Raw genomic sequence first — 10,911 nt, 5'->3', positions numbered from 1 at the left:
TCATGTCATGCTGGCGGAGTAACTCTTACTCTGAAAATGATTTAAGAAATTTCCTCACCCCATTTTGCTTCATGCCTTGGAGTGCCCAACTGGTTACTCAAACTCATATTATTGGGATAATTCTTGGAAATACTACCCGTATCTCCTGAGCCTAAAGAGTCATTCATGAGATTGGACTCTGTTCCTCCGAATCCACCATCGGCCCATCTTACCCAGGGCCTATTGGAAAATTAGGTCTGTTAGGCCCGGAAGGTACTGCATCCTAGAAGACCTACTTAATTCCCAGGAGACACCGAGGAATATGCTATTAAATTGGCATCTGTTGGTTTGGCCAAGGTTTATCTGGACTCAAGTTCATTCCATGCATTCCAGGGTCACCTAAAGTTTCATCACATCTCCATACTTCTATGATCCTAAAGGCACCACCATTCCCCTTGGAGGAGTCACTCTCTGCATTGCCACACCCATGTTTGGATGTCCATGTTGTGTGGGTCCATTCTGCTGGGGAGTAATAGCTCACTTCCTAGGACACCTCCAAGTACCTGATTAGGTACCCTCCAAGGGTACCACGATGACATAAAAGACCTACAAGCATGACATCTCCTGGGGACATGTTTCCAGGCACAGAGCTGGGAGCTGTATCAGCTCTATAACCATAGAAGGCTTTTGCTTTGCTTGAGTGTCCGGGCCAATTTCTGAGCTCCATTTTCAATATGAAATGCTAACTTCTCCCAGGTCTGGCTGTGGGATGGGAAAGCACTGATGTCACTCCGGTCTTCTGCTTGGGCAAAAAGCAGCTCCTGCTGCCACTCATTTGTCAAACCATCACAGTCTGCTCTTGTTCTTTTTAAAGACAGGGTTTCTCTGTGAAACAGTCCTGCCCTGGAACTCACTCTGTAGACCAGGCTGGCCTCACACTCAGAGATCAACCTGCCTCTGCTTCTCAAGTGCTGGGATTAAAGGTGTGTGCCACCACTACCCAGTCCCTTGTTCATTCTTGGTGTGAACCCAGAGTCCCATGTCTCTGTCTACCATTACCTTTCCAGGTTCGTTTGATGCCCACAGGTGTGCTGGCTGTGATATGGTCTTTAATCACAGCCATAGAAACCCTAACAAACACAGAAATTGGTACTAGAATTGTGGTGTATTGCTGTGACAGACCTGACTATGTTTTGGGGAGGATTGTGGACTTCTAGAAAAGCCATTAAATATTCAGAACTCAATGAGCTGTTATGGGAACTTAGAAAATGCTGACAGCAGTGCAGATGGAGACCTGTCCAATGATATTTTGAATTAATAATTGTGGTTCTGGTCAGTTGGGACTGAAGAATCAGCTGCATATGGAAGAGACTGTGGTCCAGAGGCAGCCAAAGCTGTAACTTATGCTGATAATGTGTAAGAGTCTCCAAGGTGGTATTGGTTCTGATGGCATGAAGGGACCATGGAGAGCAGTAGGCTTGGCATTGTGGGGCAGGGCTGGAGTCCCTGAAGAGAGTGTATGAGAGGCTGTTGGTAAAATTACAATCCAGTTATAGCAGAAAACCCTGGCATTTTGGAGATACCAGTACCCTGGGATGTCAACCAAGCATGCAGTGGAGCCAGAGTGCTGTGGAAGGAGGTGGAGTTAGCGCTTCAGGTTCTTTGAAGCCCAGATGTCAAGCTCTGAACTCTACACTATTGACACCCACAGTTGAGACTTGTTTTCTTTCTTTCTTTCTTTCGTTTTCGAGACAGGGTTTCTCGGGTAGCTTTGGCTGCCTTGGAACTCACTTTGTGGCTGGTCTCGAACTCAGAGATTCACCTTCCTCTGCCCCCCAAGTACTGGGATTAAAGGCATGCACCACCACCACAACCACCACCATCACTCGGCTAAACTTGGAGCTTTTAAAGATTTGCGGGGGGAGGGGGGTGTTGAGGCAGGGTTTCTCTGTGTAGCCTTGGCTGTCCTGAAACTTGCTCCATAGACTAGTTGGCCTCCTGAGTGCTGGGATTAAAGGGAGATGGGTTTTTTTTTTTTTTAAAGTTTTATAGGGAGGGGCTGGAGAGATGGCTCAGAGGTTAAGAGCACTGGCTGCTCTTCCAGAGGTCAAGTTCTGTTCCCAGCACCCACATGGTGGCTCACAGCCATCTGTAATGAGATCTGGTGCCCGCTTCTGGTGTGTGTGCAGGCAGGCAGGCTAAATAAATAATTTTTTTATATATCTATTTATTTACTATGTATACAATATTCCGTCTGTGTGTATGTCTGCACGCCAGAAGAGGGCACCAGACCTCATTACAGATGGTTGTGAGCCACCATGTGGTTGCTGGGAATTGAACTCAGGACCTTTGGAAGAGCAGGCAATGCTCTTAACCGCTGAGCTATCTCTACAGCCCCCATAAACAAACATTTTTTAAAAAAAGTTTTATAGGGAGTTTTTGGAGTTTTAAAGACTTTGGGCATTTGGAGATGGAACTTTTAAAAGTTTGAACATTTTATATCGTATGTGTTGGTGCTGCTACAAGATGTCCCCTGGAACTGTAGTTACAGGCAGCTATGAGCCCTCTGACATGGGTGCTGGGCACCAGACTCCAGTCCTCTGGAAGACCAGCAAGTGCTCTTAATCATTGATCCATCTTTCCACCTAGCCCCTATTTTTGTTTTTAAATAGGGTCTCATTATGTAGGTCTAACTGTACTGGAACTCACTATATAGACCAGGCTAGCTTTGAACTCACAAAGCTCTACCTATGCCTCCAAAGTGCTGGAATTAAAGGCATGTATCACTATGCCCCCACTTTTTAATTTGTGTTTGAATGTTTGCTTGCATGTATACATGTACACTATAAGCGTGCCTGATGCCATCAATCAGAAGAGCATCTGATCCCAGGAACTGGAGTTAAGGATGATTGTGAGCCACCTGTGGGTGCTAGGAACCGAGCCCTGGTCCTGTGCAAGTGCAGCAGATGCTCTTAACCGTTGAGCCATCTCTTCAACTTCCTCCCAACCCCCCAGCACCCTTTCCACTCTTTTTTGGGACAAGGACATTATAATATGTAGTCCTGGCTAGCCTGGAACTTGATATGTTATAGACCAGGCTGGCCTTGAACCAACTGAGATCTGCCTACTTCTACCTCTGGAGGAGCTGGGACTAAAGGTATGTGGTCCCCACTTTTGAATAAAGGATGCATATAGGCTTCCAGGCTTAAGAGTAAAGATGAAGCAGCTTGGCTCTACATCTGGCATGGCCCTTAACCTGCTGGCCACCCTCCTCACACAATAAGCTTGATGAATATTGATTTCCCCTGCCCCTCGCGCTTGAGGCTCCTCCTACTGTTCGGCTTCTATCCTCAGATCCCACATCCACACAGCCACGGAGAGTAAGTTCACTTTTATTTTATCTTTCTCTCTTAGAAATCACTCAGGGGTGGGAACAAGGACTGGAGAGATGACTCAGCAGTTAAGAGTGCTGAGTGCACATGCCTTTAGGCCCAGTACTCTGGAGCTGGAAGCAGAGGCAGGTGGATATCTGAGTTGGAAGCAGCCCAGTCTACAGAGTGAGTTCCAGTTCCAGGACAGTCCGGGATACACAAAGAAACGCTGTCTCAAAAAAGTGGTGGCTGTTTCCAGAGAACCTGGGTTCAATTCCCAACACCCAGAGGGGGGCAGGTGTGGTGGCACACGCCTTTAATTCCAACACCTGAGAAGTAGAGGTAGAAGGACAGCCAGGCTGTTCCATAGAGAAGCCTTGTTTTCCAGCCACAGAAGTTACTTCTTAGACAACTCCCATCTCCTGGTCTTCCAGACTGGCTTTCCATTTTAGCCTCCTTTACTTCCCGCACACTATGGACAGGTATATACTCTTCCACTCTCTGCAGGGTCTCAAGTTCTCCCATCCAGCCCCCTTTAGACCATCAGAGTCCCCATTCAAATGCCCCTTCCAATCTGCTCCCCACCTTGCCATGCCTCAGGACCCCACCTCATGAAGTGGTGGTTTGAATAAGAATGGCCCCCACAGGTTCATACAGTTGAGTGCTTAGTCGTTAGAGAGTGGCACTAAGACTAGTTAGTGTCTTCTCACCATGCACACATCTGAACCAGATCAAGGGGCTGCCTTGGTTTCCACCAAGGCATTCTCATTCCGCCTGGTTTTGTCCTCTGTGCAACCACTGGCTCCCTTCTTTATAATCAGACTGATACATGCACACACAGAGAGACACACTGTAGCCTTGTTGCCAGAGGACAGTGGTTTTTTTTTTTTTTAGTTAGCTTTCATACTCCCCTCCTGCTTCCAGAAGTATGCATGTTCCTCAGCCAAAAGGAACCATGTTCAGGTTCTACTTAAGAAGCCATCAGGCTAGTAGGTACAAACACAGCCCCTATTTTAAAGTTTTCACACTTTATTTTATGGTATTTGACACAGACACATACTGGAGTTAGTAACAAGATACCATGCAGCTCCCTCCAGCCTTGGACCACCACAGGAGGAAAAAGGTCAGGCTGCCCCCATCCCAGATCTGTCTGGTCTTTCTCCCAAGATGATTGTGCTGGACATTAAGGACAGGGAGTGGAGAAACAGATGGTTGCTGCAGTTTAAGGCAATTTTGGCTCTATAGCCACCTCCGCTACCCCCGTACATGCCCTTGGCTGGACACTGGCCAGATAACTGCCACTCAGACAAGGGTGACCTCACATTGGACCAATTAATGGTTGGTGTGAGTTAAAACAGGAACGACAATACTTCCACATCAGAAACCAAGTAAAATCAAGGCTGGAAGAATATGGTTATAAGTCTGGCTTAGATATCCTTTGAGAGACAGGTGCAGCTGGCTGCTCAGGCAGGGAAGAAATGGAGATCAACTACATCCCATAGTGACGCGTTCCTGCCTAGGGGCTCCTAAGTGGCCTGGTATTTGGGGAAAGGCTATGTCCAAGAGTGGCTGGGTAGGTGGGTAGGGCAAGCTGAAAGCCAGTCAAGACAACTTAGATGGAGCTTGGCTTGTTTCCAGCATCCTGGGACAGGCAGACGCATTTGTGGAAGTAAAATGACGCCCCGATATTACAATTTTTCTAAACCACAGCATTGGTACAGGGAGCACTAGGGGTCCAGGCTAGCCTGAGATGAGGCTGGCCCTCAGCACATGCGGGGGAGCAGCTTAAGTGGAAACCAACAAAGGATCCAGTGGTACTTGCTCTAATGAAGGGCCTCTTCAGCTCCAACAGCCCCCTCCTGCTCAGGGACACAGTTCTCATTCAATAAAGCATTAATAACACGGGAGTAGGGTTTGCCAATGGGCTAGGAGACCCAAAAGACCAGTACAAACGGACAGGTAGGTACGTACAGTGCAAGGGGCGGAGGAGTGTGTCCTAAGGCTGCCTCCAAAGCCCTGGGCTCTAAGTTGCCATGGCCTATGTATGAGTCCCTCAGCACCACTTTTGCTTCTGCAGCACAGCTGCCTGGACGGAAAAGAAGCCAGGCCAGCAGTCCTTCTGGCCAACGTGCAGGCAAGAAAATCATATAAAAAAAAAGCAACAAGTTTACAAAAATAAAAAATAATTACAGTACGGAGAGTGGGAGCTCTGGTGGTAGCTCAGGGAGTGGGGCAGGGCCTTAGCTCTGGTTTGGTGACAGCGTCTTCCAGTAGGTGTAGCTGGCGATGGCCTACCACCACGTCCCGCAGACAGCCTACAAAACCTGTGCCATAGGCCTTGGGTAGAGCCTGTCCCACAGGCAGCTTCTGGAGGCCTCCTACAGGACAGAGAGTAAATCAGCAGGCAGGGATACCAACACATGGGGCCCACCAGCACCTGAATACAAGTGGGGGGTACTATACATGAACACAGATCCCTATGGCCTAAGATCTGCAGGGTTAATGCAGAAAAGGGTGTTATCCAGATGGGGTTGATATGGGTGTCAGCTCTAGGGCAGTCTATCCCTCATTTAGTTTGAGACCCTTGGGTGTCTCCTCCCCTGGCCACCTCCAAACACTTACCAAGCCACAGGGCTCCATCTGTGTCCAGTTGTGTGGCACCCAGTGGGGAAGAGCCAGTCACAGGGGCCTCATTGCCCACCTGAAGAGAACCTTCCCGCTGTTCCCTAGGGGGATGGGTGGAGCAAAGTTGTTAGGAGCTCCCTCTCTCCCTGCTCTAGGACCCAGGCCCCACATTTTCTCTATCACATGCCTTGTAGAAACCACACTCTGGGAATGACACTTATGTTCTCCCAGGCTCCCAGGGGACAGAGGTTGATTGCTTCTCCTGCGTCTTTTTGTTTGCTGCTCCCTCCTCCCGTCCTCACTAGTAGAACTTGAGTCAGGCTACTAGCGGCCATGAGTGACTGGGTATAACCAAGCTAAACAAGTCGGGTCACTACCTGCTGTTATTCTCAGTGGGCTCCACTGACCTGTGAGCCCTGACTCGAAGCCATCTGTTGGTGTTGACCTTCACAGTGGAGCGCAGCACAACTGGCTGGGAACCTAAATCATAGCTTAGCTGCAGGTATCCGTCCACAATGGCCAGAGCCACATAGTCTGCTCGTTCTGTGGCTTTGCCACTCCACAGTACCAGCCCCTGTGTGGCCTCGGTGCGCAAGCTCAGTTCAAAGTGGTTGCTCTGTAGCGCCTTTTCACTGAAAAGTAAAAGTATGGATCAAAGGCTTCCAGGAGGGTGGCTGGTAGGTAATGGAGGTGGGGTAGGTATGGGTGTTGTTACAGCACAAAAGCTTGAGCTACTACCATGGAGATCAGAAGCTGGTGGGCAGGGGGGCAACACCAACAGTGAGACAAAGGAGAGAGGGAAGACATGATCAACTAGACAAAGTTGATCGGAGAGGTGGCAGACAAGAGGCAGGCACATGGCAAGGTAATGTGCTGGGTCTCTCAGGTACTGCCATGTGCTTACCTGAAAAGGGCCCCGGAATCCAGAGTTTCAGGGCTTAGAAGCAGGAAGAGAGGGAAGCAGTAAGCAGGAGACAAGACAGGCTGAATGCAGGCCAAAATTCCCTTTGTCAACATGTGCAGGTGACAGGAAGAGCAAGCATGACTCCAGGGGATCAATGGCCCTTCCCACAAAGGGTTTCAGCAGTGACCCTTATGCAACACATATATTGGGCACATGCCCTAGTGGGTAGTTCAATGAGAGAGGCATTGGTGATATGGAATGGACATGAAGGGTCTTCTGATGGCAGCAGTCGTGGAGATGCCCTAGCACATATATGACCGTGTCTGTACACACACACACACACACACACACACACACACACACTTGCATACATGCATACATATCTACACAAACTCACATTCACATTTGCATGATGCAAGCACATAACGGGCATATGTAGACACATTACAAACATATATACCCACAAATTAGATACACTCCCAAGTATATAACTACACATAGAAACATGTATACATACATACATATATATATATACAAGCACAAAAATCACACTTGCACTGGAGCCTCCGTTGTGGGTGATGGCCCTTGGCAGGTATATCCTAGGAAGAGGACTGACCATTTCCAAGGTAGGAAGCTGGGCCTGACAGTATATAAACAGGTCCCAACCCCATCTTCCATCCATGGTAGAAATTCCACCTTTAGTGGGGCTCAAGATTGTAATGCTAGGAGCAAAGCATGGATATGAGTGAGTGCCAAGGTAAGAGTAGAGCCAAGGGCCTACTTACGGTGGAATCTCATTGGTCAGCTCGCTTGCAAACAAAGAGACAGAGATAGTGAGAATGAAGGGGGTAGGGTAGATTCTGGGCCTTCCCTCCTGGCCAGAGCTGAGAGGAGTATGGAGAATCTAACACCTCTACCCAGAATGGCATGCACAAACAGGACCAGACAAGACAGCCGAGGGTGGAGGGAGTGCTTGGCTCCTGACTGCATGTTACCTCTCAATCACGGCATTGAGGTATTCAATGTAGGTCCGCCCATCAAAGGCCAGCGTTTCTAGGTCCCCCACTGACTTCTCAACTAGCCCTGGGAGACAGATGGGATGAAATGGGCCTCAGATGAGATGTCCAGGCCATGTCAAGTCTCAGCCCTGGGCTGCCAGTGCTCACCCTTCTCGCAGTGCAGCCCAGAGAAGCCCCCAGAACACAGGCATTCATAAGTGGCTTCCCTCGGGATACATGAACCCCCATTAAGGCAGGGGTTGCCTGAGGCCTGGGTACAAGGGTGGTCTGTAAAAGGGGAGACGTCCACAGCCTGCAATACATGCTCCCGAGTCAGCAGCTGGTGGCCACTTAGAGACACCTGAGGAGGAGAGGAGGGCGTGCTGTTATCATATCTGTTTCTTTCTCTGATGAGACAGCCCTCACCCAGGACAGATTCCACACATAGTATGGCCCTCGCACTGTGGAGAACCCTGGCTGGTACCCTCCCCCATACCAGTTGGATGATTCCATCAAAGCCAGAAGACACTGCAGCTCCCCGGGCCAGCTTGCTGAAGTCAGGAGCTCCTCCGATATAGAGGGGCTCCTTGAGGTTGAGCATGGTATGAGGCACCTATAGGAGGCATGGAGTAAAAGGTCACGAATGATCCATCCACTGGGCCAGAGTAGGCCAAGCCCCAGGTCAATATGCCCATTTGCTTGATGCCCCACATCCACCCCCTCACTATCTAGGAGGCAGCATTAATTACACAGAAATGGCAGACGTGAACCTTAGTGGGAAAGTGCTACTCTAGGAATGGGTACAAGAGATGGTGAGTTGGGTAAGAGGCCAACAGTACCTTGCGGGATTTCTGACATCCGGAGAGCAGGTGGGGGGGTTGCAGAGCAAGAGCCAGAGAGCAGTGGGGGCAGAAAGGAGACAGATTGAAGCACAAGGCAGACAGAGAAAACAGTTATGTGAGACGTGGGTATCGAGGGGCTATGAGCCCCGAGGGAGGAGGAAGGGAAGTGGTGGCAATAGGGTGTGGGAGGTCTGGGCCTTCCTCATGCACTGGATACTCACCGGAGACTCCCCTAGCACACGGGGCCCATCACCCACTCGAAGGGCACCCTTGCGGCCATTTCGTTCCAGGGATACCCTGATCCAGGTGTCTAGGGCTATAGGCTCCTTGCTCCTGCAAAGAGGTATGGATAGGTTCTGGGCTCTGCTCACCCAGGGCCCAAGACATATATATCCCTAATATACACACTGACATCCCAACCTCAGGGTAGTCTTTTAGATCTTCCTTGTGATCTATGCACATGGTTCAGAGACAACCCTGGCAAATGCCCAGTCTAGTTACCATATAAATGCCCACCTGATGACTGCAGCCCCCTTGCCAAGGTCATAGCGGAACTCCAAGTGCTGGTTATGCAGGGCCAGGGACACAAAGTCCCCCTTGCCATCTGTCTTTTGCCCATTGTAGAGGAGCAAGCCACTGGCCCCACGAGCCGAGAACACCACCTCCAGCGCCATCTTCTCCCTGGAGTTATGTGGGGCTGTGAGAGGGTATCACTGTCTCCTCGTCAGGCTGGATCCCTTCCTTTAACCCTCCCGCCCTACTAACCCCAGGTCTCTCTCGAAGGTGTGCAAGCCTTTTAGTTCCAGGTAGGAGAAGCCACTGAAGTCAGCCAGGAAGGGCCGGGAGTCAGTACCAGTCTCCAGGACTAAGAAGGGCCAAACAGAAGTCAGACAGGATTGCAGGCTCTGGTTTTCCTTCTATTGTGTCATAATTCAACCCCAACTGGATGGTACACCAGACCCCAAATCAACCCAGGAATTGACTGTAACCCCTCATCTTTCCCCAGCATCTCCTTGACCTTACCCGTCTGGCAGAAGGCACCTCTGCGTCCCAGGGGGCACTCACACTTGGCCCCACCCCTGGAAAGCACACGGCAGGGAGCTGCCCCATGGCAGGGGTTTGGCTGGCAGGGGTTCTTTTCATCTGCACAAGTCGGGCCTGAGGGGAGATTGGGTAGGGTTCCAGGGAAACATGAGACTCCTCCCACAACCCCTAGACACCTGCCCAGGTACCAGGCTAGTCCTCACCAAAGCGGTCAGGTGGGCACTGACAGAGGAACATGCCAGCCTCCAGGGCCTGGCACACAGCCCCACCATGGCAGGGGTTAGGCAAGCAGGGATGGTCTCCACATTCTCCCACACCCGAGCTTAAGATCACGGCTTCCTGCCAGTTACTAAGGTCTAGCTGCTGGTTGTTGATGTCCAGTACACGAATGCATCCTTTCAGGCCGCTGCCCACAGAGGTCCGATCAAGCACCCTGACACCAGGAGGGGTCAGAGTTAGAGGCATCCTTCCATCATCAGCTGTAATACTAACATGCTCCATAAACTAGGGTGAGGGATCAGGGGTGCCCCTACGCCTACTCTCCTTGTGTTCACAGGGTGGTCAGTTCCATAAACGGACAGAATCAGGAGGTAGGGATGAGGGTCAAGGATCAGGGCTGAAGGTCAGGGATAGCCATCTTCAGAGGTTCCATCTTGCTACCACAGAGAGCACAGCAGGGACCGGTGGAGGGTCAGAGGCTGGGTAGAGATCAAAGCTATAGCTACCATCCACCCCATTCCTCTATTACCCATCATTTGTTACCCAGAGTCAGAGACTAGGGGCCCAGTCAGTCCCAGCCTATTCCTGCTCACGTGGAAACCTGTTCTTCTGGGACACCACCCACAAAGAGGTTCGTGTCCAAGTTGAGGCCATCAGTGCCACTGGGACTTTCACCCACAACAGGAGTCTCGCCATCCACAGAAAGTGTTCCCTGCCGCCAATGCCGTGACAATTCTAGGCGGTGCCATCGTCCTGGTTCCACCGGCACTGAGCTGGTTAATATTCCTGGCCCTGAGCCTGTGTCAAACCTGGGCATGGGAACAGGTGCTTAGGATGTTGGTCCAGGCCTGCGTCATTTCACCTAAGACTTCACACCCTGTAGATTCAGGTCTGAATTGCTCTCGGCCACCGACAGAAGCCATGCCCAC

General features: G+C 50.4%; 1 protein-coding gene and 1 pseudogene across 3 annotated transcripts in view; both read right to left on the bottom strand.

Moving 5' to 3' along the window:
* Nucleotides 1-706, bottom strand: LOC125389447 (single-stranded DNA-binding protein 2-like; annotated as a pseudogene).
* A 3,655-nt stretch (nucleotides 707-4,361) lies between these two features.
* Nucleotides 4,362-10,911, bottom strand: part of Agrn (agrin) — a 31,757-nt gene continuing 25,207 nt past the window's right edge. For 2 of the 3 annotated variants that reach the window (XM_048417639.3, XM_085690216.2), the window contains 12 exons: nucleotides 10,576-10,791; nucleotides 9,967-10,196; nucleotides 9,743-9,877; nucleotides 9,485-9,584; nucleotides 9,236-9,400; nucleotides 8,941-9,052; nucleotides 8,374-8,490; nucleotides 8,046-8,238; nucleotides 7,875-7,962; nucleotides 6,383-6,607; nucleotides 5,973-6,076; nucleotides 4,362-5,728 (listed from right to left, as the gene is read on the bottom strand). In XM_048417639.3, coding sequence (XP_048273596.3) covers nucleotides 5,571-5,728; nucleotides 5,973-6,076; nucleotides 6,383-6,607; nucleotides 7,875-7,962; nucleotides 8,046-8,238; nucleotides 8,374-8,490; nucleotides 8,941-9,052; nucleotides 9,236-9,400; nucleotides 9,485-9,584; nucleotides 9,743-9,877; nucleotides 9,967-10,196; nucleotides 10,576-10,791 — 1,843 coding nt within the window. In that variant the 3' untranslated portion in view covers nucleotides 4,362-5,570. Of the gene's footprint in view, nucleotides 5,729-5,972; nucleotides 6,077-6,382; nucleotides 6,608-6,879; nucleotides 6,913-7,664; nucleotides 7,689-7,874; nucleotides 7,963-8,045; nucleotides 8,239-8,373; nucleotides 8,491-8,940; nucleotides 9,053-9,235; nucleotides 9,401-9,484; nucleotides 9,585-9,742; nucleotides 9,878-9,966; nucleotides 10,197-10,575; nucleotides 10,792-10,911 lie in introns of all 3 variants that reach the window. The other variant, XM_085690217.2, reaches the window with a different exon arrangement.

Source organism: Myodes glareolus, chromosome 6 (assembly GCF_982192425.1).
Source record: "Myodes glareolus chromosome 6, mMyoGla1.1, whole genome shotgun sequence".
Classification (NCBI taxonomy): Eukaryota; Metazoa; Chordata; class Mammalia; order Rodentia; family Cricetidae; genus Myodes; species Myodes glareolus.
This window is presented reverse-complemented; position numbering and strand designations above follow the sequence as displayed.